This window comes from Acinonyx jubatus, chromosome A1 (genome assembly GCF_027475565.1).
Source record: "Acinonyx jubatus isolate Ajub_Pintada_27869175 chromosome A1, VMU_Ajub_asm_v1.0, whole genome shotgun sequence".
NCBI classification, from domain to species: Eukaryota; Metazoa; Chordata; class Mammalia; order Carnivora; family Felidae; genus Acinonyx; species Acinonyx jubatus.
This window is the reverse complement of record NC_069380.1, coordinates 15,550,961-15,577,616: the sequence shown is the minus strand read 5'-3', so window position 1 is coordinate 15,577,616 and position 26,656 is coordinate 15,550,961. Positions and strand designations below refer to the sequence as shown.

Here is a 26,656-nt window from a genome sequence, read left to right as displayed (position 1 = left end):
TCTCCAGTGCTGACTCAGTATATATGAGGTGCTAACTCACGATAGTGTTCCCTTATTTCTTTGCTGCTATAGAGAGGAATAGTTACTAAACCAAAGAAAATATCAATAATGAAAATTATCTGCAAAATACGGTTATGAGTTGTCAGTAACTGTCAAGTGTGTTTTAATTTGGGCTATAATCTTTACAGGGTTAAAAGCTATTGAAAGAATATTCAAAACAGTTAAAATCATTGGCCACCATCAGATGTTGCTAGGGTATCAGTTTTTTTTTTTTTTTTAACGTTTTATTTATTTTTGAGACAGGGAGAGACAGCATGAACAGGGGAGGGTCAGAGAGAGGGAGACACAGAATCTGAAACAGGCTCCAGGCTCTGAGCTGTCAGCACAGAGCCCGACACGGGGCTCGAACTCACGGACCGCGAGATCATGACCTGAGCCGAAGTCGGCCACTTAACCGACTGAGCCACCCAGGCGCCCCAAGGGTATCAGTTTCTTATTCTGAAGATGAATAAAGGGAAAGTCTGTAGCATTTTACTCTGCTTTTCTTGTATGAACTGTATGTAAGGTGGCCAAAGAATAACTAAGATTAGAAAGTTCTTTAGGAAAATTAGATCTTAAAAGTTTTCACAAGAAAAAAAAAAATTTGTAGCTGTGGGTAATGAAACCTGTTAACTAGACTTAGGGTGGTGATCATTTTTCAGTGTACAAGAGTATCAAATTACTTGTGCTCCTGGAAATATGTTCTATGTCCATTACACCTCAACAGAAAAGAGAGAACAGACAGAATTATCCTGGTAAAGAGTAAATGTTAGTAGGGGAGATCGCCTATATGTAGATGCATAGTTCCTGTCTTGGAAAAATAACCACCTGCCTCTCTGCGCAAAAGTTTATTTTCTTAATTTGCTTTCTTATAAACATGAGTTTAGAGTTAACTTTTGAGAATATAATACATTGAAATATGCTTCAATAATGATCTATTTAAGTGGGTTCCAGTAAGAATCAGGAAGTATAGAAGATAATTTAGCATTAACATTTCTGAATTAACATTTCTGATATTGGTGAAAATTTTTAATTTTTTTGCATGAGGTGCATATAAATGGTGCTTTTGTAATTAAGGATTCCAAATAGAAATTTCTACTTGTGATTTCACATATTATAGATATTATTGATACCTCAACTGTTAGATGTTGGCGTAGGCTCCATAGCATTCCTGCTTGATGGGTAATCTTACCACGATTGAAAGGTTGACACTCCCAACTACATAGCACATATACAGCCTCAATAGAGAAAGGAAAAAAAAGAATTCGTGCTAATAGATACAGAAGAAATAAATGATGGACTTTTTAAAATATCAATTTGGAAGTCTTAATCTAGACAGGTGTAACTCTTAGGTATAAAAGCCATTAGATTATAGGTTCATGGGAAATTTTATAATGCAGAGATCTGACTGACCCCATTGGTGTAAAAATGGGATAGTCATTGTGTTTCTCCTGGTGTGATGCAAGAGAAAGTATATAACAATACCAATAAAGAATTCTTGTCTAAAAAAATAGAACCAGAATTAAATTCAGCTTCTAGATCTAACAGTGTATGGAATTGGGGAAATAAGAGAAACTTAAGTGACACAGTGTGGAGATAGCCAGGAAGTAATTGGGTCAAATCCAACAAATCAATTACATGAGAAAAGGGAAAAACGTGGGAGAAGAAGTGATCATTACAGAACAAAGTAAGATGTTTAAAAGATAAAAACCCAATACAAAGTGTAGAGTTTGAGTTCAAATTCAAACAAACCAACTAAAAATACACTCTTGAGGTAATGGGACATTTAAATCCAGACTGGATGTTAGAGGTCCATATCAGTTAGCAATGCATGCTGAAGTATTTTGAGATGAAACAATACAACATCAAAGATGTATTTTAAATTACTCCAGCAAAAGAAAAGCATAAGAAGTTAAGGGGCGGTTGTTAAATGAAATTGAGTGTTGGTACATGGATGTCACTACACTTCTCCTTTTGTGTACATTTGAAAATATCCATAATAAGTTGAACTGTTGAAAGAAGCAGGGTTTCTTTCTTTGCAAAAATCCTTATTCAGCAGTAATATTAATTGACTCATTTGACTGTAAAATACTTAGTTGTTGCTGTTAAAACATTTCACTGATTAAGTCAAAAAAAAGAAAAAAAAACAGTAAATAAAACCTGTAGAGCACCTGTATACATTTTGGAATTGGGAATATAGAGTTTACACAGTATTAGTGTAATCATTTTTATTCTTGTAATGAAGTTAAGCTGAGTATTGAATAGGATGGTTATTAAAAATTCTATGATTCATTGTGATCTTGTAAGCTTTGTGGGAGCAGATGATTTTATCTGTTCACTACTTGGTCCTCAACTCTTAGAACAGAGGCTAACACGTAGTAGGTGCTCAGTAAATATTTATTGAATCAGTGAATAGGCATTCTTACAACTTGACCATTTTGAGAACTACAAATTACTGAATTTCCATTAATAATTTCATTATGCTGTCAAGTTTCTGAAGTCTGCAAAGTTGTGACGTGAAATACTGTGTTTTATGGTAGTACATAGAGTTCCAAGGAATATTTCTAGATTAAGAAATATGTATGATTTGAAAAACTTAAATCTGGTACTGACATATGTTATACATTTTAGGAAGATAAACTCTTGCTTGAGAGCCAACTGATCCTAGCTACAGCTGAACCACTGTGTCTTGATCCTTCTATAGCAGTAACCTGTACTGCAAATAGACTGCTTTATAACAAGCAAAAGATGAACACGCGCCCCATGAAACGGTAATTTGTAGATGGGTAAACCAAAAGATGCTCCTAGACAATTAGCTTTAAATTTTGCTATTTATGGGGGCACCTGGGTGGCTCAGTCAATTAAGTGTCCAACTTCGATTCAGGTCATAATCTCATGGCTCGTGGGTTTGAGCCCTGTGTTGGGCTCTGTGCTGACAGCTCACAGCCTGAGCCTGCTTCGGATTCTGTGTGTGTCTCTGTCTCTGCTCCTCCCCCATTCACACCCTCTCTCTCTCTCTCTCTCTCTCTCTCTCCTTCAAAAATAAACAAACATTAAAATAAATACATTAATTAAAAAAATAAAATTTGCTGTTTATGGTATCTTTTCTCTCTAAAGTATATATATATAAGTACTGTGACTTTTTTTTAAATAGGATTTTTATGGCCTTAAGTTACATTTTTTGTGCATTACTGTTTTTAACTATTGTCTGCTTTATATGGGAGTGATGCATTCTCTGCATTTTGTGAAAGGACACGCTTCCTGTAAGTTTAGAGTCTTTACCAAAAACAGGCTGAGAAGACACAAGTATAAACAGAATAATTTCTTTATTCCTAATTACCAGTAACCTGTTTGTTTTGTTAATATTGCTTTTAAAGAAACAATTCATAATTTATTTTTGATATCTGTTAAAATACCAGTTTGTGATTAAATACCTTTTTATAACGTAATTTGTTCTTTACATGTTTTAGCTATCTTTTCTACTTAATAAAAGAATGCATATTAACTTGGATCACAGTTATAATTGGTTCATCATTAGGTACTCTTCATTGTTTGAGTTGCCCATTTTGGGTCATCTTAAGAGTTCAAAAACATACCCATTTTCTAAACTCCTTAGTTTACTACGTAAACAATATATGCTAAGGAAAAGGTACAGTTTCAGAAATAGTAAAACAAGTCTATATAAGATCTGTCAGCAGTTCTCTAAAGTCTCCTTGTATCTTCACATCTCCATGCCCCACTACCAAATTTTAAAGTCGGCATTATCTTGACTTCTGTAGTAAATTTCTATTTGATCTTCCTGTTACCACCTTTGCTCCCTTTTGGTCCGTTTGCCACATAAGCAAATTGGAATAATCTTTTAAAAACTTCAAAGCAGATTATGCCACCACTTGCTTAAATTTCCATAAAAGCGTCCCATTGTACTTCACATTAAATCTAAACACATTACCATTGATCTGCAAGACCCCTGCTTCACTCTCTGACCTCATCTATTATGTGTACCCTCATTCTCTAATCATACCTATTTCTGTTTTTAAAACAAAGTAAGTTTTTAATTTTTTTTTTAATTTTTCTCTCTGTTTCAAATACTCATTCCCTGATCTTACCGTATCTGGTTCTTTCTTGCCATTTATGTCTCAGCTCACACATCATTTCTTCAAAGAGTCTAGTCCTTCCTTTCTCTTACCTGCTGCTGCGCTATCACTGACTCACTGCAGTATCCCGTCTTCTTTTTTTTCTTTTTTTTCCCCCCTCCTGACCAGTGCTCTCTGAAATTATCTGTTTAATTGTGAATGTCTTTTTCCTCTGGACTATCAGCTCCATGGTAGCAGGAATTTTGTCTTGTTCATTTTTATTTTGCCAGTGCCTGGGACTCTGTTTGATAAGTGATAGTGGTGATTTAATTATATTTTAATGCTTACTGATTTAAACCCAGATTTATTCTGAGTTTCTTTTATTTTCAACTCTATATTTCAGGTGTTTCAAGAGGTATTCCAGGTCGTCTCTGAATCGGCAGCAGGATCTCTCTCATTGTCCACCTCCACCTCAGCTAAAATTACTTGATTTCTTACAAAAAAGGAAGGAAAGAAAAGCAGGTCAACATTATGACCTCAAGATTTCTAAAGCAGGAAATGTAAGTGTGTTTTTTAAATGAAGCTTATTATTTCAAAAACCTTGCTCATTTTGAATTTTTCAGCATTTTAATACTGTTTTTAATTTTTCAGTGTGTAGATATGTGGAAACGGAGTCCCTGTAATTTGGCCATACCTTCCGAAGTGGATGTAAGTCAGTTCATGAATTGCATTTATTTTCATACAAGATTAAGTTTAATAGCAACTGATACTTTGGAAAAACAAAGACTCTTACTTGTTTTAAAAACAAAATAATGATTTTTTTAACCAATTGCTCGTTTTTGGAATATTTTAGAATATTTCACATTAACGTGTAAGAATGTAGCCCCTTAATACGTTCTGTGTATTGCTGTAGAAGGCTTGTGTTTAAAAACCAAAGAATTTTGAACCATGGGAAAAGTGCAATAATATGCATTTAATATGTCTTTTTTCATACTTCATTATAATTTCCTGATAATGCTCCTTTTCTCAAATTGGTTAAATTTAAAAATTAATATTGGAGAAGTGGTCAAATTAGGAACTTTGGATGGTGTTCTCTACTGATCCATAATAACCATGAACTATTAATGGTAAAAAACATGAAAAAGATCTTTTGATGACTGGTCTCCTATTTTTCACTTTCCTATTTCTCCTGTGTTACTTTTTGTTATTCACTCAGTTTTACAATTGGTTAGTTATTTTATTTTTTTATTTTTTATTTTTATTTTTTTAATTGAATTTTATTTTTTAAACTTACATCCAAGTTAGCATATAGTGTAACAGTGATTTCAGGGGTAGATTCCTTAATGCCCCTTACCCATTTAGCCCATCCCCCCTCCCACAATCCCTCCAGTAATCCTGTGTTTGTTCTCTATATTTAAGGGTGTCTTATGTGTCATTCCTCTTCCTGTTTTTATATTTTGCTTCCTTTCCCTTGTGTTCATCTGTTCTGTGTCTTTAAAGTCCTCATATGAGTGAAGTCATATGATATTTGTCTTTCTCTAATATCGCTTAGCATAATACCCTCTAGTTCCGTCCACATAGTTGCAAATGGCAAGATTTCATTTTTTTTTGTTTGCTGAGTAATACTCCATTGTGTATACATACCACATTTTCTTTATTCAGTCATCCATCGATGGACATTTGGGCTCTTTCCATAGTTTGACTATTGTTGATAGTGCTGCTATACACATTGGGGTGCATGTGTCCCTTCAAAACAGCATACCTGTATCCCTTGGATAAATACCTAGTAGTGCAATTGCTGGATTGTAGGGTAGTTCTATTTTTAATTTTTTGAGGAACCTCTATACTGTTTTCCAGGGTGGCTGCACCAGCTAGCATTCCCACCAACAATGCAAAAGAGATTCTCTTCACATCCTCGCCAACGTCTGTTGTTGTCTGAGTTGTTAATGTTAGCCATTCTGACTGGTGTGAGGTGGTATCTCATTGTGGTTTTGATTTATATTTCCCTGATGGTGAGTGATGTTGAGCATTTTTTCATGCGTCAGTTGGCCATCTGGATGTCTTCTTTGGAGAAGTGTCTGTTCATGTCTTTTGCCCATTTCTTCACTGGATTATTTGTTTTTTGGGGGTTGAGTTTCATAAGTTCTTTATAGATTTTGGGTACTAACCCTTTATCTGATATGTCGTTTGCAAATATCTTCTCTCATTCCATCGGTTGCCTTTTAATTTTGCTGATTGTTTCCTTCGCTGTGCAGAAGCTTTTTATTTTGATGAGGTCCCAGTAGTTCACTTTTGTTTTTGTTTCCCTTGCCTCCGGAGACGTGTTGAGTAAGAAGTTGCTGTGGCCACAATGAAAGAGGTTTTTGCCTGCTTTCTCCTTAAGAATTCTGATGGCTTCTTGTCTTACATTTAGGTTTTTCATCCGTTTTGAGTTTATTTTTGTGTACGGTGTAAGAAAGTGGTCCAGGTTCATTCTTCTGCATGTTGCTGTCCAGTTTTCCCAGCACCACTTGCTGAAGAGACTGTCTTTATTCCATTGGATATTCTTTCCTGCTTTGTCAAAGATTAGTTGGCCATGTGTTTGTGGGTCCATATCTGGGTTCTCTGTTCTGTTCCATTGATCTGAATGTCTGTTCTTGGGTCAGTACCATACTCTCTTGATGATTACAGCTTCGTAATACAGTTTGAAGCCTAGGATTGTGATGCCTCCTGCTTTGGTTTGCTTTTTCAAGGTTGCTTTGGCTATTCAGGGTCTTTTCTGGTTCCACAATTGGTTAGTTAGTTTAATAGGTGTTTATTTTTCTTCTGTATCCTTCATAGGCTGGCACATGTACTATTGTTATATTTTTTAGATTAGAAGAAAAATTTGTGGAAAATACAAAGCCAAAACCATCAGAATTGCACTATATACAACTCAAGGGAATAAGCCACGTTATTTTTTGATAACTTCTGTGTTTTCTGACGGAATGCTGCTTGAGAAGAGATGTTAGTGTAAATCCCAAAAGGTGGAATTTAGCTTTGAAGGGTAGATTGGATATCTAAAGCAGTGCTTCTCAAACTTTAATATACATCCTAGTCACCTGGCTTGCTTGTTAAAATGCAGATTTTAATTCAGCAGGTATGGGCTAGCGCCTGAGATGCTGCAGTTTTGCCAGGCTCCCAAGTTGCATGATAACTGGGGTCCACAGCCTACTTTGAGTAACAAAACCCTAATACAAAGTTTTTCAGTCGGAATCCATCAGAAGACTCATCTAGAATACCAGTGAAATATAGATTTCAGGCTCCACTTCAGACTTTCCGGTGGAGTCAGGTCTTCAGGGGAAGGACATGGAAATCTGAAATTTTACCAAGTTCCCAGGGGAGTCTGATTTACTCTTAAGATCATGGTTGCCAGTAAAATGAGTATATTTGATTCACACAGACTAGTAGGAGATAATACAGAATATACGGTCATTATCTTACTAGAAAATGGAAAAGGTTCACAAAAATCTTACCAACTTTAATACATAACTTCCCTAGTCTTCCTCCAGTGTTGTCCCCGCTGTTACATGACAACTCCTGTTTCCTTCAAGTCCAGCAAAGGAAAAGATCCTGGTCCTGATCTCTCTGACATTCCAACTTTGCTAAAGGATGACTGTGATACCAATTTATGGAATAAAAAGAAGAGGCACTGTCCAAAAAAGCAGCTGTGTTTGTTACACCTATTTAATGACAAAAGAGATTCTGATTTTGTTTTGTTTTTAAAAGCAGTTGGTCAAGCTTAACGAATCAGGAGAGTTTTGAACCAAGCATAAATAGTTGGTGACATTAGCGAGTCAGGAATTTTTGTGCTTGAAATTATATTGTTGAGTTACTTAGGTTTTTCTCTTTTCGTCACAATACTGATTCCATTACATCTGCTGTCTATCGATTTGATTGTTTAGGTGGAGAAATACGCTAAAGTGGAAAAGTCCATCAAATCTGATGACTCACAACCAACAGTCTGGCCAGCCCACGTAAGTAATCACTACAGCAGTCTCCTTTCTAATAAAGCAGTTTCTAATCTGGGATCTGAATTTATTAAACATGAAGTGCCCAGGATTTTTTTTTTTTAATTAAAAGGACGTATTGGGGGTTTAGTGAATTAAAGGAAAAAACAGGTGTTTTGTTTTTCATAAAGTATGGTTTCCATTATAAAGGGCAATTTTAATGTAATACTGCATTTTTACTTCTCTTTTGGTTGCATAATGAAGTTTTATCTTTTTAGTATTTAGTATTTGCATTCATATGTCCATATGAAATTCTGCCATATTTCAGTTGGGCTTGGTTAACTATTTGGAACTCTTCATTCTTAAAGTGCTATGTAAAAAAGAGTCCTAGTCTTTATTCTCTCAGAAGTGTTAAACAGGTCTATAACCAAAATGCTGTGTCTTCTTATTGCCCAATACAAGTTAATATGTCTTTATTTTGTTAATTTTGATTATGTATTTACTGAAGAAGGTGCTTATCTGGGGTGTTCTATCTTTTTCAGGATGTAAAAGATGATTATGTATTTGAATGTGAAGCTGGTAATCAGTATCAGAAAACAAAGCTGACCATTTTGCAGTCACTTGGTGATCCACTTTACTATGGCAAAATACAGCCATGTAAAGAAGATGAAGAAAATGACAGCCAGATGTCTCCATCCCAGTGAGTTCTGTTAAATACATGTAATTGACAAAATTAGGCATCAGAATTTATTCAGCAACTACTGATGAACCATTAATGAATAAAAGTTTCCCTTTGAGGATTCATTTGTTAGTTAAGTACTCCAGTTAGATTTGTGAGTGGACATAAGTAAACCTAAATTACAGTTACCATGTTGTCCAAGAGTTATTTAAAATAATAATGATATATTTTTAAAAATCTGTGGTATAAATATTTTCATACTTGCTTTGAACGGTATGCCATTGATACCCCTCTTACTCATTATGACTTCTTCCTGGGAGCATGAAGTTTTTCCAAGAAGTAGTTTGTTTAAGTAGGAAGCAAGTTCACTATAAATGATGAAGCTATTAAAGATACTTGGTATTGTGGTATTGCATGTAAGGATAAAGACTCTGCACTTAATGTAGTTATTGGCTCTAGAAATCTCTATATATTTATATTAATTTGATGTATATATCTAGTGTTTATGTGTCTACACATACATGTACATATATATATTTGATTTTCTAAAACTTATGGACTACATATATTTAGTACAAGCTAATAGTAGTTAGTTTTGTTTTTATTGTTAGTTTATTAGTTTTTCAATGAAGTTGATGCTGTTTCGAATAGAAGAACTACAAAGAAGAGGAGCTCAACAGAAAAAAAAGCAGGGGCCAGGCCTATGTTAAATTGTTTATAAAGTCTTTGCTTTTAACACAAGATACTAATTGAAACTATAACAGAAAGATGAATTCTAAAGAACAACCTCACCAGTATCTAAATAAAAGTCAATGGTAAGAAATAGTTTGTTACGGAATCGTTAGGTAATTTTTCACATTAGCAGTTTCTTTTGTTGAATACTATGTAGAAAGGTCACATGTTTTGACTACCTGTATTTTAAAAAATCTTCCCCTTAAAGACACATTGGTCATTTTAAATTATTAACTTTTCTCAAACACAAGAAAATAATAGATACTCTTTTTTTCAATTAAAAAAATCAGTTCAAAACCCAACTGATTAAATCTAACAAGAATTGAATTTTTTGCCTTTATGTCAGGGAGTTGCTGCAAAAATGCTGCATGATTTATTACTTCCAGTCATTCCTCCATATTCATAAATTACTTGAGTTAATAACTATGAAATTAAAGTTTGAGCTGCATTAACCAAGTTTTTTCTTTTTTTTACATTTTATATTTCAGCTCCTCCACAGATGACCATTCAAATTGGTAATTAAAAAATAAACAAACTCACTACTTTAATCTGTTAAGAAATCATATAAATGTCAAAATTTTTAAAAGGATTTGGTAAAGACATTTTATTGAATTGGCAATAAACTACCTTCCTTGTCTAAAATCTCTTCTAAGATCTGCTCTGTAGACATTAATAATGACGAAAATCAAAGGTTAAAGTGAGAGGAAGGCCAAAGGCCTTGCACACAGCAGTCCAGTGAATTGTACTGTAGGGCAGACACTTGCAAGGATGTATAGTATTTGGTAACTTTCAGCCCAGATTTTGTTTTGACACATAAGTTTTGTGCAAAACTACATCTCCCTTAAATCAACCAAATTATTCACAGGATTATTTTATAATGCATGCAAAACTTGGTCATTGCTTCATAAGTTTAAATGTATTTAAAAAATATTTTTTTTTTTGTAATATCTCAGTAGATTTGACTCCTTTTATAAAACTACAATCACTAAAATACGGAAGCCTTCAAAAGTAATCCCAGGGCTCTTTAACACTACTCTTAACCTAATACTTTTCTCTTTCTTAAACATTTCAGGTTTATTATTGGATCAAAGACTGATGCTGAGAGGTAAAAATATTTGATTTGTGTCTTTATCTTTAATCTGGATGGATATGAAAAACTTCATTTTTATAGGATAAGGGAGTACTCCGCTAGGAGTCACAACTTTTTTGTTATACCTTAGCTATTACTAGGATTTTTTTTATAGAATTAGGAAAAAAAGGATTTTGTTTAATTAATGTTTAAAAGAATAATGTTTAAAATATAGTTTATTTTAAATAAGTAAATACATATCTGTGGTAGCTAAGGAAGACAATTCCTAAAATAGTACTTTAATCAGAATGTGGGTAAAAGGTAATGGGTAATTTCTTTGTCTGCTTATTGGTTAAGTAATCTGTGCAATATCTGTATTAAAAGGAAGATGTGTATGTTTATGTTTCAATTGTTAATTAGCAAAATGTTTTGAGCATTAGCTTGTCATTGAAAAGATTAAAAGAATATACTTCTGGCACACAGTTAAATTGTCTAATTTGAGGTTTTTGTGTTAATTTTGATGGAAATTCTTTTATTAGTAGTTATTATTTATTGCCTGTAAATTTATGTTTAAAACAGTTAACTAATCCTTACTTGTTTACTCCTGATATTCCAGGGTAGTCAATCAGTACCAGGAGTTGGTCCAGAATGAAGCCAAATGTCCAGTCAAAATGTCACACAGTTCCAGTGGCTCAGCCAGCTTAAGTCAGCTTTCTCCAGGGAAAGAAACAGAAGTGTGTTTGGTTACTTTTATGCACCTAATTTTTTGCACTGCTACTTTTTTGTGCCTAATCGTTAATCAAGGAATATAAGAAATGTTAAGGACTATTTTTTGAGGGATGGGGGTGTTATTTACTATGTAACTTTATATAATGGAAATTTTCAAATATACGCAAAAGTAGAGAGAAAAGTATAATGAACACCTGTGTGTACTAATCACCCGGCCTCAACAATTATTATTTTCCTGAAAAAGATTTAAGAATGGAAGCTTTGCCTTCAGTATACCTTTCTGCCCTTCTCCCTCAAAGTCTTTGTCTCCACCTACTTAGAAATCTTTCCTTCATCCTGTATGTATCCTGTAATTTATCTCATGGATAGCCTTATGCAAAATTATATTTTTTTGTAATGCTTGTAATACCCAACCTATAACACTAAGCGTACTTTGCAGAGTTTTAAATTGTGTGTTCTCATCTAGAAGCTGTGGTGGGATTAGTTTATGAATTTCTGATTTGAACTTAATTTTAACAAGTATATTTAACGTCCCTGTTTCTCAGCAGCCCGAGACTGTGTCAGTTCAGTCTTCAGTTTTGGGGAAGGGAGTAAAACACCGACCTCCACCCATCAAACTCCCCTCAAGCTCAGGAAATAGTTCTTCAGGTATCACATTCTTTACTTTTCTCTCATCTTGAGTAAGAAACGTCATACAGTCATTATCTATTTTTTAAACTTTACTCATATTTTGACATAACGCACAGAATTTTGAATTATAAGTGTGGAAAATAACTTTTGTATTCTTCTAGGTAACTATTTTACACCGCAACAGGCCAGCAGCTTTCTTAAATCTCCAACTCCTCCTCCTGCTTCCAAGCCACCAAGTCTTTCTCGGAAGTCATCTGTGGATCTCAATCAAGTCAGCATGCTTTCTCCAGCTGCCTTGTCACCTGCCAGTTCATCACAAAGTGAGTTATAACTTAAATACTTCATTAGCTTTTTGCATTAGCGTTTCTTAAAAGTTATTTTTTTTTGACCAGTAAAATACTGAAATCTGAATGTACTATGTACCCAAAATGTATAAGTTTTTAGAAGCTTCAGGCAGATCTCTTGTTGATTGTATGTATTACGTGTTTATTGTAATTGTATTTGTTTTTCTGTATCTATGTATGCACTGTGTGTATACCTTACAGAGTTGCAACCTACACATCTCCTTAAAAAAAAATCTGTTAAATGTGGCAATAAGATTCCAAAATATTTTTTATTCCAGTGTACCCTAGGATCATGTTACATTTTATGTAAACTATGTAGCTGATATGGAAAAAAATGTCATAAGAGTTGTTGCTGCAGTCCTATCTTTGTATATGTAAAAAACCAACTAGTTCCAAGGTGGTGATAAAATAAACTGAAAACCGATTTTTCAAAAACACTCCTACACTTTTAAAAATTGTAATCAGTTACTAAAATGTGGTAATGATCATAAAGCATTATTCTGAAAATATTAAAATGTAATTTTTACTACTGAATATTTTTTTTTTAACATCAAGAATTATGCAAGAATTCTAGCATTCAGTTGGGAGAATTTCTTCATATTAGAGATTTCTGAGATATTTAGGTACCAATTTGCAAAAAAGCATTCCAGTTTTTTAGATTTTTTTGTAGATAACTAAAGTGTGCTGAAAGTTTTAATACACTGCACAGTGATAGGGTAGTCTTCGCCTTAGATATAAACATCTTCATCTTGATAGCTCAAAAGGTGTAATTTTTCTGCCTTCTTGTTTTGCACAAAGAAAAATTTATAAATTTCCTGGAAGTCTTATTCACACTTCTTATGTTGTGGGTATGGATTATGTTAATCTACTGCACACAGTTGTTACTTTAAGTAAGGGTTGAGTGACAGCTTCTGGACATTCACATTTCTTTCCTTTCTTTCTGCAGGACATGAAAGCTAAAAAAGAAAACACCTCAAGAGCTTTTGGTTTTATTTTTTTGGTTTTTGTTTTTTGTTTTTGTTTTTTTTTAAAAAGTTGATAAACTGTGCATACTTCATTCACAACAGATTTTCTATACATTCTTACATTTAAACAGAAGTACACAGTTACTGTTAAAGATGCAGTATTATCTATCAAATATTTGCTTTTATAACTGTGTTTTGTAAATTTGTTTGTCAGGATAAACTTGATGTGTTAGGAATTAAACATGTATATTTAGGTGCCAAATATGATTGTTAACCATATGTAATTTATTAAATATGTTCAGAGTTTATCTCAGACTGTTACAGAAAATAAGCAATATTTTTAAAATGAAGTTCTAAATTAGTGAAATCGTAAATAACAAAAAATAATTTGAATTCCTCTTAAACTTTTTAGGCCAAAGGTAGCATGTAGGAAATTAACTTTCAAATGGGTATTGTGGTAGAATACAAATGTATATTTTTACTGTTACTGTAATAGCATCTTTGATGGAATTGCTAGGTGATATACTGCATCCTTAATTGTAATTGAGTGTAGCAACACTCATGTATCATGTGTAGAAATTAACACTTGCAGTTAACTGCTTAAAAAAAAACTGGAACAAATTGTCAGTGCTAAGTAAGATTCCATTAACCTTATTTTAAAAAAGGACTGGCCATTTATAACAAACTAGCAATTTTTATTTTTCTCAATGAGCAGGATCTGGAACTCCTAAGCCATCTACTCCTACACCAACCCCTTCATCGACCCCACACCCTCCTGATGCTCAGAGCTCAACTCCTATTACCCCTTCAGCCACCCCTACTCCCCAAGATTCAGGCTTCACCCCTCAGCCCACTTTGTTAACTCAGTTTGCTCAGCAGCAAAGGTCTCTGAGCCAGGCAATGCCTGTAACGACCATTCCTCTTTCCACCATGGTAACATCCATAACTACAGGAACCACGGCCACCCAGGTCATGGCAAACTCTGCTGGACTTAACTTCATCAATGTAGTGGGCTCTGTTTGGTAAGTTTGCACTGATGCTCTGAATTTTTTTTTTAAAGATACTGTCACTGATCTAAATAAATTCTTGTGAAATTAATAACAAATTGCATATATCTGTAACTGAAAAACAGTTTAGATTTGAGTAGAAGCTATCTCAACAAGAATGTTTTTATTTTAGGTAATGCATGTATTAGTGCACTGACACGATACTACTTCGTATTGACCGCAGCATAGATTATCCTGTTTATTCTCAGTGTTACCACCTTTTAATCCCTTAATTAATGTTTTACTCTTCCAAATTATATCTTAAACCTTGGTAAATATACGGTGCTTAGTTTTTAGATAATCTTACTGTCACTGTCTACCATAAAAATGAAACTGAGCCCCAAAGCTGATGTTTAAGACCAGAAGTAGCTACTTGTGTTTGTTTAGTAGTTTGTTTTTTAATCCAAAGAATTACTGTGTAGTTGAGTTTTTCTTTTGTAGTGCAAGTTTAATGCTTTGTCTTATTCTCCCACAGTGGAGCCCAGGCTTTGATGAGTGGTTCAAACCCTATGCTGGGCTGTAACACTGGTGCCATAACTCCTGCAGGAATAAACCTGAGTGGCCTTCTACCCTCAGGAGGTCTGCTACCAAATGCATTGCCCGGTGCAATGCAGGCAGCTTCTCAAGCAGGTCAGAATATTGGAAATAATAACCTCTAAAAAAATTAAAGTATATGCTAATATAAAAATGTCATTATAAGCATATTGTATACACTTAATGTGCTTATTTCTTGAAGCATTATGTCACAGATATTTCATATTAAAAGCCCTTGAAGTTCTGATATTTGAATTAAAAACCATTTAACAATTCTGTGAAAAACATGGTAAGTTTCTACAAACTTGATCTGCCTTCCAAACATAATAAATTAACCGGTTGCCTTATTGTCAGTGTAGTCCTATTCCAGGTAAAAGAAATACATTTTGCAAACTAGGTTGCGTGAGAAAGGCAACAGGGAATGGCAATAAAAAGCCCAGCTTCTGGAGCCAGACTGCCTGAGTTTGAATTGCAGTTGTGCAGTTTACTAACAGTGTAATCATGGGAAAGTCACCTCACTTTCCTTCTTATTAAAATGGGGAATAATTATTAATGCCTTGCCTCAGACTTGTGAAAATTAAATGAGTCGATACAGATGATGGACTTAAACTGCCTGAAACACATAAGCATTCAAAAATATTTTTTGTCCTCATCATACTTAGTAATAGTTTTATTTCAGCAGTAGTTATTGCTATTAAATGTCCTGGGAAACAGTTGTAACGACTTACAGTATTTTTTTTTAATTTTGAAATTATTTAATTTTGAGAGGGAGAGAACGTGCAGGGGTGCAAGTTGGGGAGGGGTGAGGGGAGAAGGGGTGGGCAGTATCCAAAGGTGGCTCTGCGCTGACAGCAGTGAGCCTGAGGCGGGGCTCAAACTCATGAACCATGAGATCATGACCTGAGCCAAAGTAGGACGCTCAACTGAGCCACCCAGGTGTCCCAAGTACTAATTTTTAGTGCTGTTTAAAAGAACATGTTGTGGTATCTTGGAACAATCCAGTTTCTTACTGCTGACAAAAAATTTAGCAGGAAAAACAAACTTAAGAAAATTTTATTCTGAGTTGAGAAGTCAAACCCAAAGAATATAAACAAGGTGACCCATACTGCTCTGATTTCCTAATTCTAGCTGGTGATTTCATTTTAATGCTCATAAATGTTTCTTTAGTGGCAGAAGCCCTGGAAATGGAATCAAATGTTGAAATTAGGACGTTTATATTTACATATACTTCTACCAATTAGTTACACGTGGCTCCAGATGTTAACCATGGGGCCTGAAGTCACTTGTCTCCCTCAGTTTCATTGCTCTAAAATGGGAGTAAAAATATCTAACTTCAGATGGTACTTAAGAGAAATTAATGAAGTGATCTGAAAGTGCCTTTGGTAAGCTATTAAGCATTATACAGAGGTGATCCATTTTTAAAAGAAGTTATGTCCTATCTTTTCATGAGAATCTATAGTATATCAATACTGTAATATTTTAGAGTGACTATGCACCTTCATTTTCTTATACAAGGCTTTGATACTATTGCCTGTGAATGTCCTGCCTCATGTCTTTTTTTAATGCAATTGTCTGCTTTAGAGGACTAGATACATTTTAATGAGTGTTCAATTTGGTATATTTTGTTAGCAGAATGTACACATACTTTGAGAGCATATGTGGCCCACAAAGCCTACTGAAAAAGTTTGCCAATCCCTGCTTTATAATCTGCTCTGTGTTGCCTCACAGATTTTTGAGAATAAATTCAGAATAGCAGAACATTGTTTCCTGACTTTCAGTTTTGAGCCTTATACACAAAATTCAGTGTTCTTTAACCGTATTAATATTACCATTTATACTTGAAAAAAAATAGCATTTGGGTTCTCAAAGATAGGATTATTACTGTATATACGATACTTAGCATGAAAGAATTTAAATATATGTCAGTACCTGAAATGTTTTTCTGTAACAGTGATAGTTTTATTACGCAATAGTTACTACTTTCTCCAGCCAAAAGTCAAAACAGTAATAAGGAAGTTATCATTTGTGAAACGATAGACTACAGAAATGCCTCGCTTTATTGCATTTTGCAGATACTGCATTTTCTTTTACAAATTGAAGGTTTGTGGTAACCCTGCATTAAGCAAAGCTGTTGATGCCATTTTTCCAACAGCATTTGTTCATTTCATACCTCTTGGTCACATTTTGGTAATTCTTGAAATATTTCAAGTCTTTTCATTATTAATTGCATTTGTTACAGTCATCTGCCATCAATATGACTCATTGAAAGCTCGGCTGATATATTTTTCGCAAAATATTTTAATTAAGGTTTGCACCTTGTGTTTTTAGACACAGTGCTGTTGCCCACTTAATAGACTATAATATCAACATAACTTATATTCACTGGGAAATCAGAAAATTCATTTAACTTGATCTAATGCAGTATTTGCTATTGCAGTTTTGCTTCCAGACTACTGCAGTGGTCTGGAATTGAACCCCCAATATCTCAGAGTTATGCCTATAAAATGTACATGTGGTGCTCCATAGTGATGAATTTTTTTGTTGTTTTCTAACATATTTTGAAACTATAGAAGAAATAACCACATCTATGCAGAAAGTACTTAAAATGTTATATTCCTATACACTAACATATAAAATATTTTGAAGTGTAATAAAATTTTAATTCCCTGTTCTAACCATGAGTTTCATTTAACAGGTGTTCCATTTGGTTTAAAAAATACTTCAAATCTCAGGCCCTTAAATCTACTCCAGGTAAATGTGAAACACTTTTTGATTGAAGCTTGTATACTTTATATCTTTTTTAATGAGGTATGTCTGATCTTATGAGCATTTGAAATTTTGAAGTTCGTTTGAAATCTTCTAAGGGTGTGGTTAATTGTTGCTCTTTTTGTATGATCACATGGAAAGTGTGTAAGGAGAAAGAATCTGTATCCTGTATACCCTGCTCACTGGTTCCAGCACCCTGCCTAGTCAACTACCAAGGACTACACTTGCCTACAATAGCAGTAATCAATATACTTAGAAAATAATTCCTCTCTCAACAGACATTTTATGTGTACATTGTATGTATGACTGTTTGTTTGAAGAGAGATTTTAAAATAGCTATTTGTTCTTTCCTAAGTAGAATATGATTGTTTAGCACAGTGCCAGGCACTTAATAGTCATTCAATAAATGTGTGTCAGATTAGTTTGTGTCTAATGATGAGGCGTTACTTACATGTTGTCAGTGTCAACATATAGATATTGAAAGTGGAGAATTTAGTACACGTTGTGAACTTAGAATATTCTGGGTGTTACGCTAAGTACTTGAAGGATGAAGTCCAATATAAAGCTACCAGGTTGGAAAATCAATAGGATTATCTACAGAGAATTTTAGATTTAGATTCTAAATGTCTGGACACAAAATGGCGGAGTTTTGGATTATTGGGAAATAAGAGAACCAGACAAATCAACCCAACCTGGTATTCAGGAATAAGAAACAAATCAGGAAATGTATTTTAAGCCAAAACTTAAAAAAATATTTCTTACACAAGAGGCAGACAGTGTATTTACAGAATGTAATCACATTGGTTTATTTAGCCAGCTTTCCTGCCTGCATATTCCTTAATAGCACTAATAATAAGGAACAAGGCCACTTTATACGTTAATTATGTTTTGCTACATTTATTACCTGACATAGGAAGGAACAGTTGGCTTAGGCTATGTTCAAATTTCCAAATTTGTCTAACGATGAGCTGTACTGGGTTTAGAGATTTTGACTTACACTTTTTTTTTTTTTTTTAACTATGCAGATCTAACAGTTCTATAGTTGGGTATTTATTTGCTCAGACTTTCTCATAAGGACTTCAGTGTGCTTACACAGTAGTCCCCCATTATCCACAGGAGATAATGTCTCAAGACCCCCAGTAGATCCCTAAAACATGGATAGTACCAAAACCCTGTATATATTGTTTTTTCTAATACATCGTACTGTTAACCTTAAAGATAAAACTGTCAGGTATTTTACCAACAAAATGGGTTTATTTGGGAATAACAGAAAATTGCTATTTGGGCCAAGCAAGCTATGACAAAACCATAGGCAAGTTCAACAGATGAAGGAGAGGAATGTTATTTTATGATGGAGGAGGAAGTTGGAAAGGATTGTTTTAAATGAAGTCCAAATGAGAAAAGTTCAGGGTAATGACAGCTTCTCATTGGATGAGTTTCAGGGTGGTTGATTTCTTGTAGGAGATGTAGTATGCATCCCAGTAACTGTCACTGATAATTCTTTCCTGTTGAGGATTCTTTTGTTGGGGTCTTATAATTGACAATCTTCCTATAAATGACATTGAACCTCCTAACTCTAGTTAGGCTTCCCTTTATTTTAACAGTTCCTACAGTGAAGTTTAATTTATGAATTAGACACAGTAAGAGATTAACAGTAACTAATAGAACAGTTACAATAGTACAGCGTACTATTAGTTATGTAAATATGGTTCCTCTCTCAAAATATTTTATTGTACTGTACTCACCCTTCTTGTGATGTGAGATGATAAAATGCCTATGTGATTAGATGAAGGGAGGCGAATGACGTAGGCATTGTGACATAGCATTAGGCCACTTTTGACCTGACCATATCAGGAGGCTCATCGGCTTGTGGACTACAGTTGACTGTAGTAACTAAACCGGGGAAAGCAAAACCATGCATAAACGGGGACTACTATAACTTAAACCCCTATAGAATAAATGGAAAAACCATTTGTTTCCTGATGCATTTGGAAACCATAGTTTTAATTTTTAACATGGAGTTTTTTGGGTGCTTTAACAAGTGCTTTGGGGTGTTTGGTTTGGTTTGTTTTTTGGAGTATTTTAGATAATGTAATGACAGCAGCGAGTAGTACCTCCAAACTAAAAATATGGGTATCTAATGCACTTCCTTTGCAGCTTTGAAATTCCTTACTGTGTTACATAAGAATCCATGCATGCTGGGTTTTCATAAAGCTAGAACAAATTAAAGAAGTTTTCTTAATGTGTGTCTCTGATCATCACTAGTTTCCTTTATACTTTGTAGTCATTTGATGCTGTTTTATATTGATGTGTAAGAAGAGTTCAATGTATATTTGGATAGCTAACTATTAACCTGAAGCAGATAAATACGTGTTTGAGATTACTTACATATTTGAGAGCCCAAAGCCGTAGCACTTAGAAATTGTTTTTAGATTTTCTTTAAAGGCAGGGATATTGGTTTGGTTTGGTTTTTGTTCACCTGTTTTCTTCAATCCAGAGAAAAATGCCTGATACACAGTGAATGTTCCAAAAGTATGTATGGAATAAAGAAATTTAAATAATATGAAATCAGCTAATTAGTTCTTCTTTAATAGCTTCCAGGTGGTTCACTCATTTTTAACACTCTGCAGCAGCAGCAACAGCAGCTTTCTCAGTTTACGCCACAGCAGCCTCAGCAGCCCACCACTTCCAGTCCTCAGCAGCCAGGAGAGCAGGTATGTACTTCCTAGCCCTCCACTGGCTTTGTCTTACAGAACTGCCAACTTTTTTTTTTTTTTTTTTTTGTATATTTCAGGCATATTTGATGTGCTTTTAGTTTGTTCAAACAAACAGTTCTTATTCTGCTTTTCTTTATTAGCAGTACTAGTGATGAGTTACTGGGTGCCTATTTCAAATCCTCTTTCTGCTCCTATTGCCCATGCACTTTTGCCAGTCATCAATCTTCTGTGTACAGTATTTTTTGTCTCTGTTGGAATAGAGCTGTCCCTATTGTTATGAAGCTTAGGGCAGAGGGAAGAGACACACAAATAAATATTTATATGTTGTTAAACAGAATGAGATTGAATAATAGCTGCAGTAAGTTAAATTAGGAGAAACTACATGTTTTTCTGAACCTTTGCTGTACTTTGGAATGATCTGGGAACTAAAAATACTGATTTTTGGGTCCTACCGCCCCAGAGTTTTCTCTTAGTGCACAAAGATTCCCCAGTCAAGTCTTGGTTGGGTAAAAAGCTCATCCTCTAATAGACTCTCAGGAAGGGCACATTCAAAACAATTTTTCTTTATTCTTTAACTCATGAAGGATTACTTGGCTGGATAGAAAAATTGATTTGCATTTGTTTTTTAATTGTGATAAAATACACGTAATACATAATTTGCTGTTTTCAGTCATTTTAAATGCACATCTTAAGTAGTGTTAAGTATACTTACATTGTCACGCACCAGTCTCCAGAGCATTTTCATCTTGCAAAACTGAACCTCTGTGTCCATTAGACAATAATTCCCTAATTCCCTTCCTGAGTCCTGACAACTACTTTCTGTTTCTCCGTGTTTGACTGCTGTAGACAGTATTTGTCTTTCGGTGACTGGCTTATTTCATTACTGTCATGTCCTCCAGGTTCATCCGTGTTTTAGTGTGTCAGAATTTCTGTACTTTTTAAAGCTGAATAATATTCCATTGTGGAATTCCATTGTGGATATTCCATAGATCTTGAGATACCTGTACACACCCACACACACATTTTGTTTCTTCCATCTGTCAGTGGACACATGAATTGCTTCCATCATTTGGCGGTGATAAATACTGCTGTGAACATGGGTGTACAAATAGCTCTTCAAGTCCCTGCTTTCAGTTCTTGTGGATAATCCCCAGGAGTAGGATTTTTAATTTTTGAGGGACCTGCACACTGTTTTCCATAAGGCTATACGATTTTATATTCTCCACAGCAGTGCACAAAGTTTGTTTCTCCACATTCTAACAGGTTTCAACACTTGTTATTTTCTGGGCTTTTTAAAAATAGTAGCCATCCTAATAGATGTGAGGTAATCTCTCCTTGTGGTTTGTGTTTCCCTAATGATTAGTGCTGTTGAACATCTTTTCATGTATTGCTCTCATCATTTATGTATCTTCTTTGGAGAAATGTTTACTCAGCTCCTTTCGCCCATTTTTTAAATCAGGTTTTTTGGGGGGTTTGTTGTTCGTGAGTTACAGAAATTCTTATTAATCCTTTATCAAGTATATAATTTGCACATACTTTCTTCTACTCCGTGGGTCGCTTTTTCACTCTTTTGATTGTCTTTTGATGCCCAGAAGTGTTTAATTTTGATGTAGTCCCCACTTACCTATTTTTACTTTTGCTGCTTGTGCTTTTGGTATGTCATATTGAAATCTTTGCCAGATCAAGTGTTGTGAAGCTTTTAAGTTTTCTTCTGAGAGTTCTACAGTTTTAATTTGTTGAAAATGCTGCCCACTGTTCACTTGCTTTGTAGGTTTTTGGAAAGTCTGGCACTAGTTACAATCATCTTGCTGTTTGTTGTAAGTTAACTGCAGAATATTGCCTAGAAACCCTGAAAATTTGTTTTTATGTTTAAAGTCTGAAACTGTCAGAATTTATCTTTCCATCCTTTCCTATGGGCCCTTTTAATGTGTATCTTCAGGTCTTTATTTCTGGAATAATTTCCTGCATTGTAGTTTTAATTTGCTCCTTTTTTTCCTAGTTTCTTAAGGTAGGAGCTTAGATTATTGAGTTGCAGCCTTTCTTTTCTAAAATAAACAGTGTTATAAATTTCTTTCTCCAGTAGTGTTTGAGCTGCTTTCCAGAAATTTTGATGTATGTGCTTTCATTTTCATTCATTAGAGAGTATTCTCTAATGTCCCTCATGAATTCTTTGTTAAGTCCATGGGTTGTTTAGATGTGTGCAGTTTGATTTCCACATATTTGAGAATTTTCCAGATAACTTTCTGTAATTGCTTCCTATTTTAATTCCATTGTGTTGCAAAAACATGTATTTTTCAGTTCTCTCAAGTTTTTTGAGTTTTTCTTTTTGATGATCTTGTGGTTTTTGTCTTACAGTTCTGTTTAACACTGTAGGGTGTTTTTAGGAGAAGTTGTGCTAGTTGGGTGGAAGTTTTGGGGAGTTATATTTGGGGAGTTTTCCTTTGTTTTAGGATAGATTTGTTATAGAAGTAATGTAATCTGTTTTTCTTATTCCTATTCATTTCATGAGCAGAGTTCCAAGTTCAAGAGGGTCCTCTTCTGTCAGTTCTGTGCTCTTCTGTGCAGTATCTAGGGAAGTCCCTTGAAGATAAATGTCTTACAACGTTTTTGAAATGTTTGAATTAATGTTGTTTACTAAAATGTTATTTCAAACACTATTTTTGGTGGTACCAAAGTCTTTCAGAACAAAAGTTTTTAGTTTTGGTGATGTCTGAGTTATCAGTTTATTTCTTTTATAGACTATGCTTTATGTATTATGTCTAGGAATGCCTCACCCCACCCTAGACCCCAAAGATTTTCTCCTGTGTTGTCTTCTAACACCTTTATAACTTTTCATTTAAATCTGTGATCCATTTCCAGTCAGTTTTTGTGTCAGGTATAAGACTTAGGTCCACATTGGTGGGGGGCAAAGAGGGAACATTGTCCAATTTCTACAGCACTGTTTGTTGAAAACGCCATCTTCATAGGTTTAATTACTTTTGCACCTTTGTAAGGATGTATTTGCATGGCTCTTTGTGTTCTCTGTTCTTTTCCACTTATCTATGTTTCTGTCCCTGTGCTGGTACCACACTGTCTTGATCTGTGTAAGCTATATGGGAAATCCTAAAATCAGGCAAAGGTTTTCCTCCTATTTTGTTTTTCAAAATTGCTTAGCTATTCCAGATCTTTTGCCTTTACGTACAAATTTTATTTAAAAAAAAAAATTTTTTTTTTTTAACGTTTATTTATTTTTGAGACAGAGAGAGACAGAGCATGAACGGGGGAGGGTCAGAGAGAGAGGGAGACACAGAATCTGAAACAGGCTCCAGGCTCTGAGCGCAGGGCTCGAACTCATGGACCGCGAGATCATGACCTGAGCCGAAGTCAGACGCTTAACCGACTGAGCCACCCAGACGCCCCTACGTACAAATTTTAGAATCATCCTGTCTGTAGATAAGGGGCGGGGGGTCAGGGGAGGAAAAATGGGATTTTTAAAGAAATTGAATTTAAACCCATACGTCAGTTTGAGAGTGACTTTACCATCTTTACTGTGTGAATTTTCTAGTCCATGAACACGGAACTGTCTCTACCTAAGCCAAAATCAGCTACCTTTCAGCATATAAGTCCTATATATGTTTTGCAGATTTATACCAAAGTGGGTTTTTGTTTTTCTTTTTTTGAGTTGTAAATGGTAGGTACTTCTTTAAATTTCAGGTTTCCACATGTTCACTAATAGTATATAAAATTTATTTTTGTATGTTGATCTTATATTCTGAAATCTTACTGAACTAACTCATTTATTAGTTTTAGGAGCTTTTTTGTAGATTCTTTATGATTTTCCTTTTAGATAGTCATTCCATTTGCAAATAAAGACAGTTTTCTTTTTTTGTCTCTTTATTTCCTTTTTTCATTGTGATCATTAGAAATTCTGGTACTTAAAAAAAAGGAAAGAAAGAAATTCTAGAACTACATTGCAAAGAGTTTTAAGCTTTAAAAAATAGTTTTGATGAAGCTTTATAGAAAGCTTAGGAATTATTAATACAGCATCAAACAAACCAATAAAGAATCAATTCTGGGAAATTAGGTTGGTTTTTTTTTTTTTTTTTTTTTTTTTGCTTTCAAAATATGACGACATACTGGAGTACCAGTAGTAAGACAGCATGTGACTCTTGATCTTTGGGTCATGATGTCATGCCCCATATTGGGCATAGAGCTTATTTGAAAATTAAAAAGAAATAGCACATCTTTATTCTTGCTAATTCTAAATATGTTTGAAATATTTTTTTATGTTATTCTTTTTACAAGATGTAGTCTTAATGTTGGTATTTTTCCTCATACAAGAAAAAAAATTTTTCACTGATTCAAATTGTTTTTCTTTCTGTACAAGTCATGTATCATTTTTTAATTCAGGGTTCTGAACAAGGTTCTACCAGTCAAGAACAGGCCTTATCTGCTCAGCACGCTGCTGTTATTAACCTTGCTGGAGTAGGAAGTTTCATGCAGTCACAGGCAGCTGGTTGGTATCTTCATACCTTCATATGTTGAATTTACTAAAAATACCTGATCACTTAGGGATCTCACTCAGTATTTTAATTTTCCTTCTGTTACAAGCAGTGACTGGGGAAAAAATATATTCTATTTAATGCATGAACTATTAAGTCAATTGATAGCCGTCTGAGTTTTTTTTAATTTGACAGTTGATTAAAAGTATTTTTACCAACATACATTAACAGCAGTTGTGTTTTACTCACATTACAGTTTGTTAGCAGAATTTTATACAGTTACCCAACTTACTAGGAAGCTACCAAAGCTATTAAGTCTTCAGTTCTTCTGAGTTATTATTGAGACTGCATTTTTCTCAATTGCATAATCTTTTGAGTCATTTTGGTAGTTTGCAATTGCGTGAATTAAGACTTAATGGTCAGAAATAACTTTATAAGCCACTTTTACCATCAGTTAAAAAAAAAAAGTTGAGATTATCCTAAATAACTGTTCACCACTTCTGGCAATAAATGGTGAACCAAAGATTTACCTCTAATGAAAATATCTTGTCACTTAAAGACAGTAATTATAACTTTGCATTTAATTAAAATCATGAAGCCACATGTGTAAGTAACCTATGATAGAGTTTGAGTATTGAGTAAATGAACATACCATCAACATTTCGAAATGTCACTGGGCTCACTGTCATACAACTCCCAGTGTCTGAATTTAGAGTAAGCAAGGTCTTACATAATGTCCTATTTACAGCTGGTGAATTTCCAGATGGAAATTTGTGACCATAAACCTTTTAGCACCCAAGTTATACATTTCCTAAAATGGCTGTCGTATACATTATTGGAAAGAATCTAGGCTGAAAAATCATGGGAATGTTTGTAGCGTTAGCCCTGCCAATGATTACTTTTGATTACATTTTGGCCTGGAATTTCATCTGTACATTGAGAGGGTTGAACTGATTACTCTGGCCCCACTCAGCTTGGAAAGAAATGGAATAATGAATGCCGTCTCAGTTAATCACCATTGTTAGTAGTGTAGTCTAAACTCATTGCAGCATCTTTTGTTTAAAGCACTGGTCCACCAGTTTCATCAGACTAGTAGATTGGACTTCTCCCACCCCTTTTCCTACTTCACTGACTATGTTTTAAAGTACATACTGTATTTTACATTTTGCAGGAAAGCCTTCTCAACAAAATAGCACTAATATCAAATTTCATTGAAATTTAAGAGGGATACAGTGCTTTGTCACGTGGGCACTCCCTTCCCTTTCATATCCAGGAGATTTTATAATCAGTGGTACCCTCAACTAACAGGAGACTATACTAAATTTATTCTGAAATGTCTGTGATTTGATACTTAAGATTAATCATACTGATAACTTTTCTATTATTTCATTTTCTGTGTTGTCCTTTTCTAACCCTGGTAGCCTTCAAACTTTTTGACTGGCCTGCTTTCCCCTTCTCCTCTCTGTAGTGTTGTCTCAGCTTGGCTCTGCCGAGAACAGACCTGAGCAAAGCCTTCCTCAGCAGAGATTCCAGCTCTCCTCTGCCTTTCAACAGCAGCAGCAACAGATACAAGTAATCCAGCAACTTCACTCTGATTACATTTTTAAAGATACTCTGCTCCAAAAGTACCTTAACATACCTTTAGTTTTATTTTACTGTCTTTTAAGACTATAAGGTAGTAGATAAATAATTTAGCAAATTTTACTTGAAAGTCTGACATTTTAGCTAGTCAACTTGGAGCACGGAACATAATTTGTACATTTAAGCCATACTCTTCCTAATTTAAAATCTCTCATGAAGTGCTGGTGGCACAATAACCTACATTTTGTAGTTTCCAGTAGATTTTGAAACAGACAGCTGTTAAGTCCCAAAGGTTAACTTTTT

The 26,656-nt window shown here is 34.4% G+C and overlaps 1 protein-coding gene across 24 annotated transcripts in view; it reads left to right on the top strand.

The window, feature by feature from the left end:
* Positions 1-26,656, top strand: part of SUPT20H (SPT20 homolog, SAGA complex component) — a 43,177-nt gene that overhangs the window by 15,576 nt on the left and 945 nt on the right. For 14 of the 24 annotated variants that reach the window (XM_027064720.2, XM_027064715.2, XM_027064716.2 and 11 more), the window contains 16 exons: positions 2,671-2,810; positions 4,516-4,672; positions 4,764-4,820; positions 8,036-8,107; positions 8,623-8,780; positions 9,980-10,006; positions 10,564-10,596; positions 11,177-11,294; positions 11,835-11,937; positions 12,081-12,239; positions 13,944-14,250; positions 14,750-14,904; positions 17,504-17,559; positions 20,169-20,288; positions 24,681-24,786; positions 26,241-26,344. In XM_027064720.2, coding sequence (XP_026920521.1) covers positions 2,671-2,810; positions 4,516-4,672; positions 4,764-4,820; positions 8,036-8,107; positions 8,623-8,780; positions 9,980-10,006; positions 10,564-10,596; positions 11,177-11,294; positions 11,835-11,937; positions 12,081-12,239; positions 13,944-14,250; positions 14,750-14,904; positions 17,504-17,559; positions 20,169-20,288; positions 24,681-24,786; positions 26,241-26,344 — 1,872 coding nt within the window. The remainder of the gene's footprint in view (positions 1-2,670; positions 2,811-4,515; positions 4,673-4,763; positions 4,821-8,035; positions 8,108-8,622; positions 8,781-9,979; positions 10,007-10,563; positions 10,597-11,176; positions 11,295-11,834; positions 11,938-12,080; positions 12,240-13,943; positions 14,251-14,749; positions 14,905-17,503; positions 17,560-20,168; positions 20,289-24,680; positions 24,787-26,240; positions 26,345-26,656) is intronic. The other 10 variants (XM_053214570.1, XM_053214572.1, XM_053214577.1 and 7 more) reach the window with 7 other exon arrangements.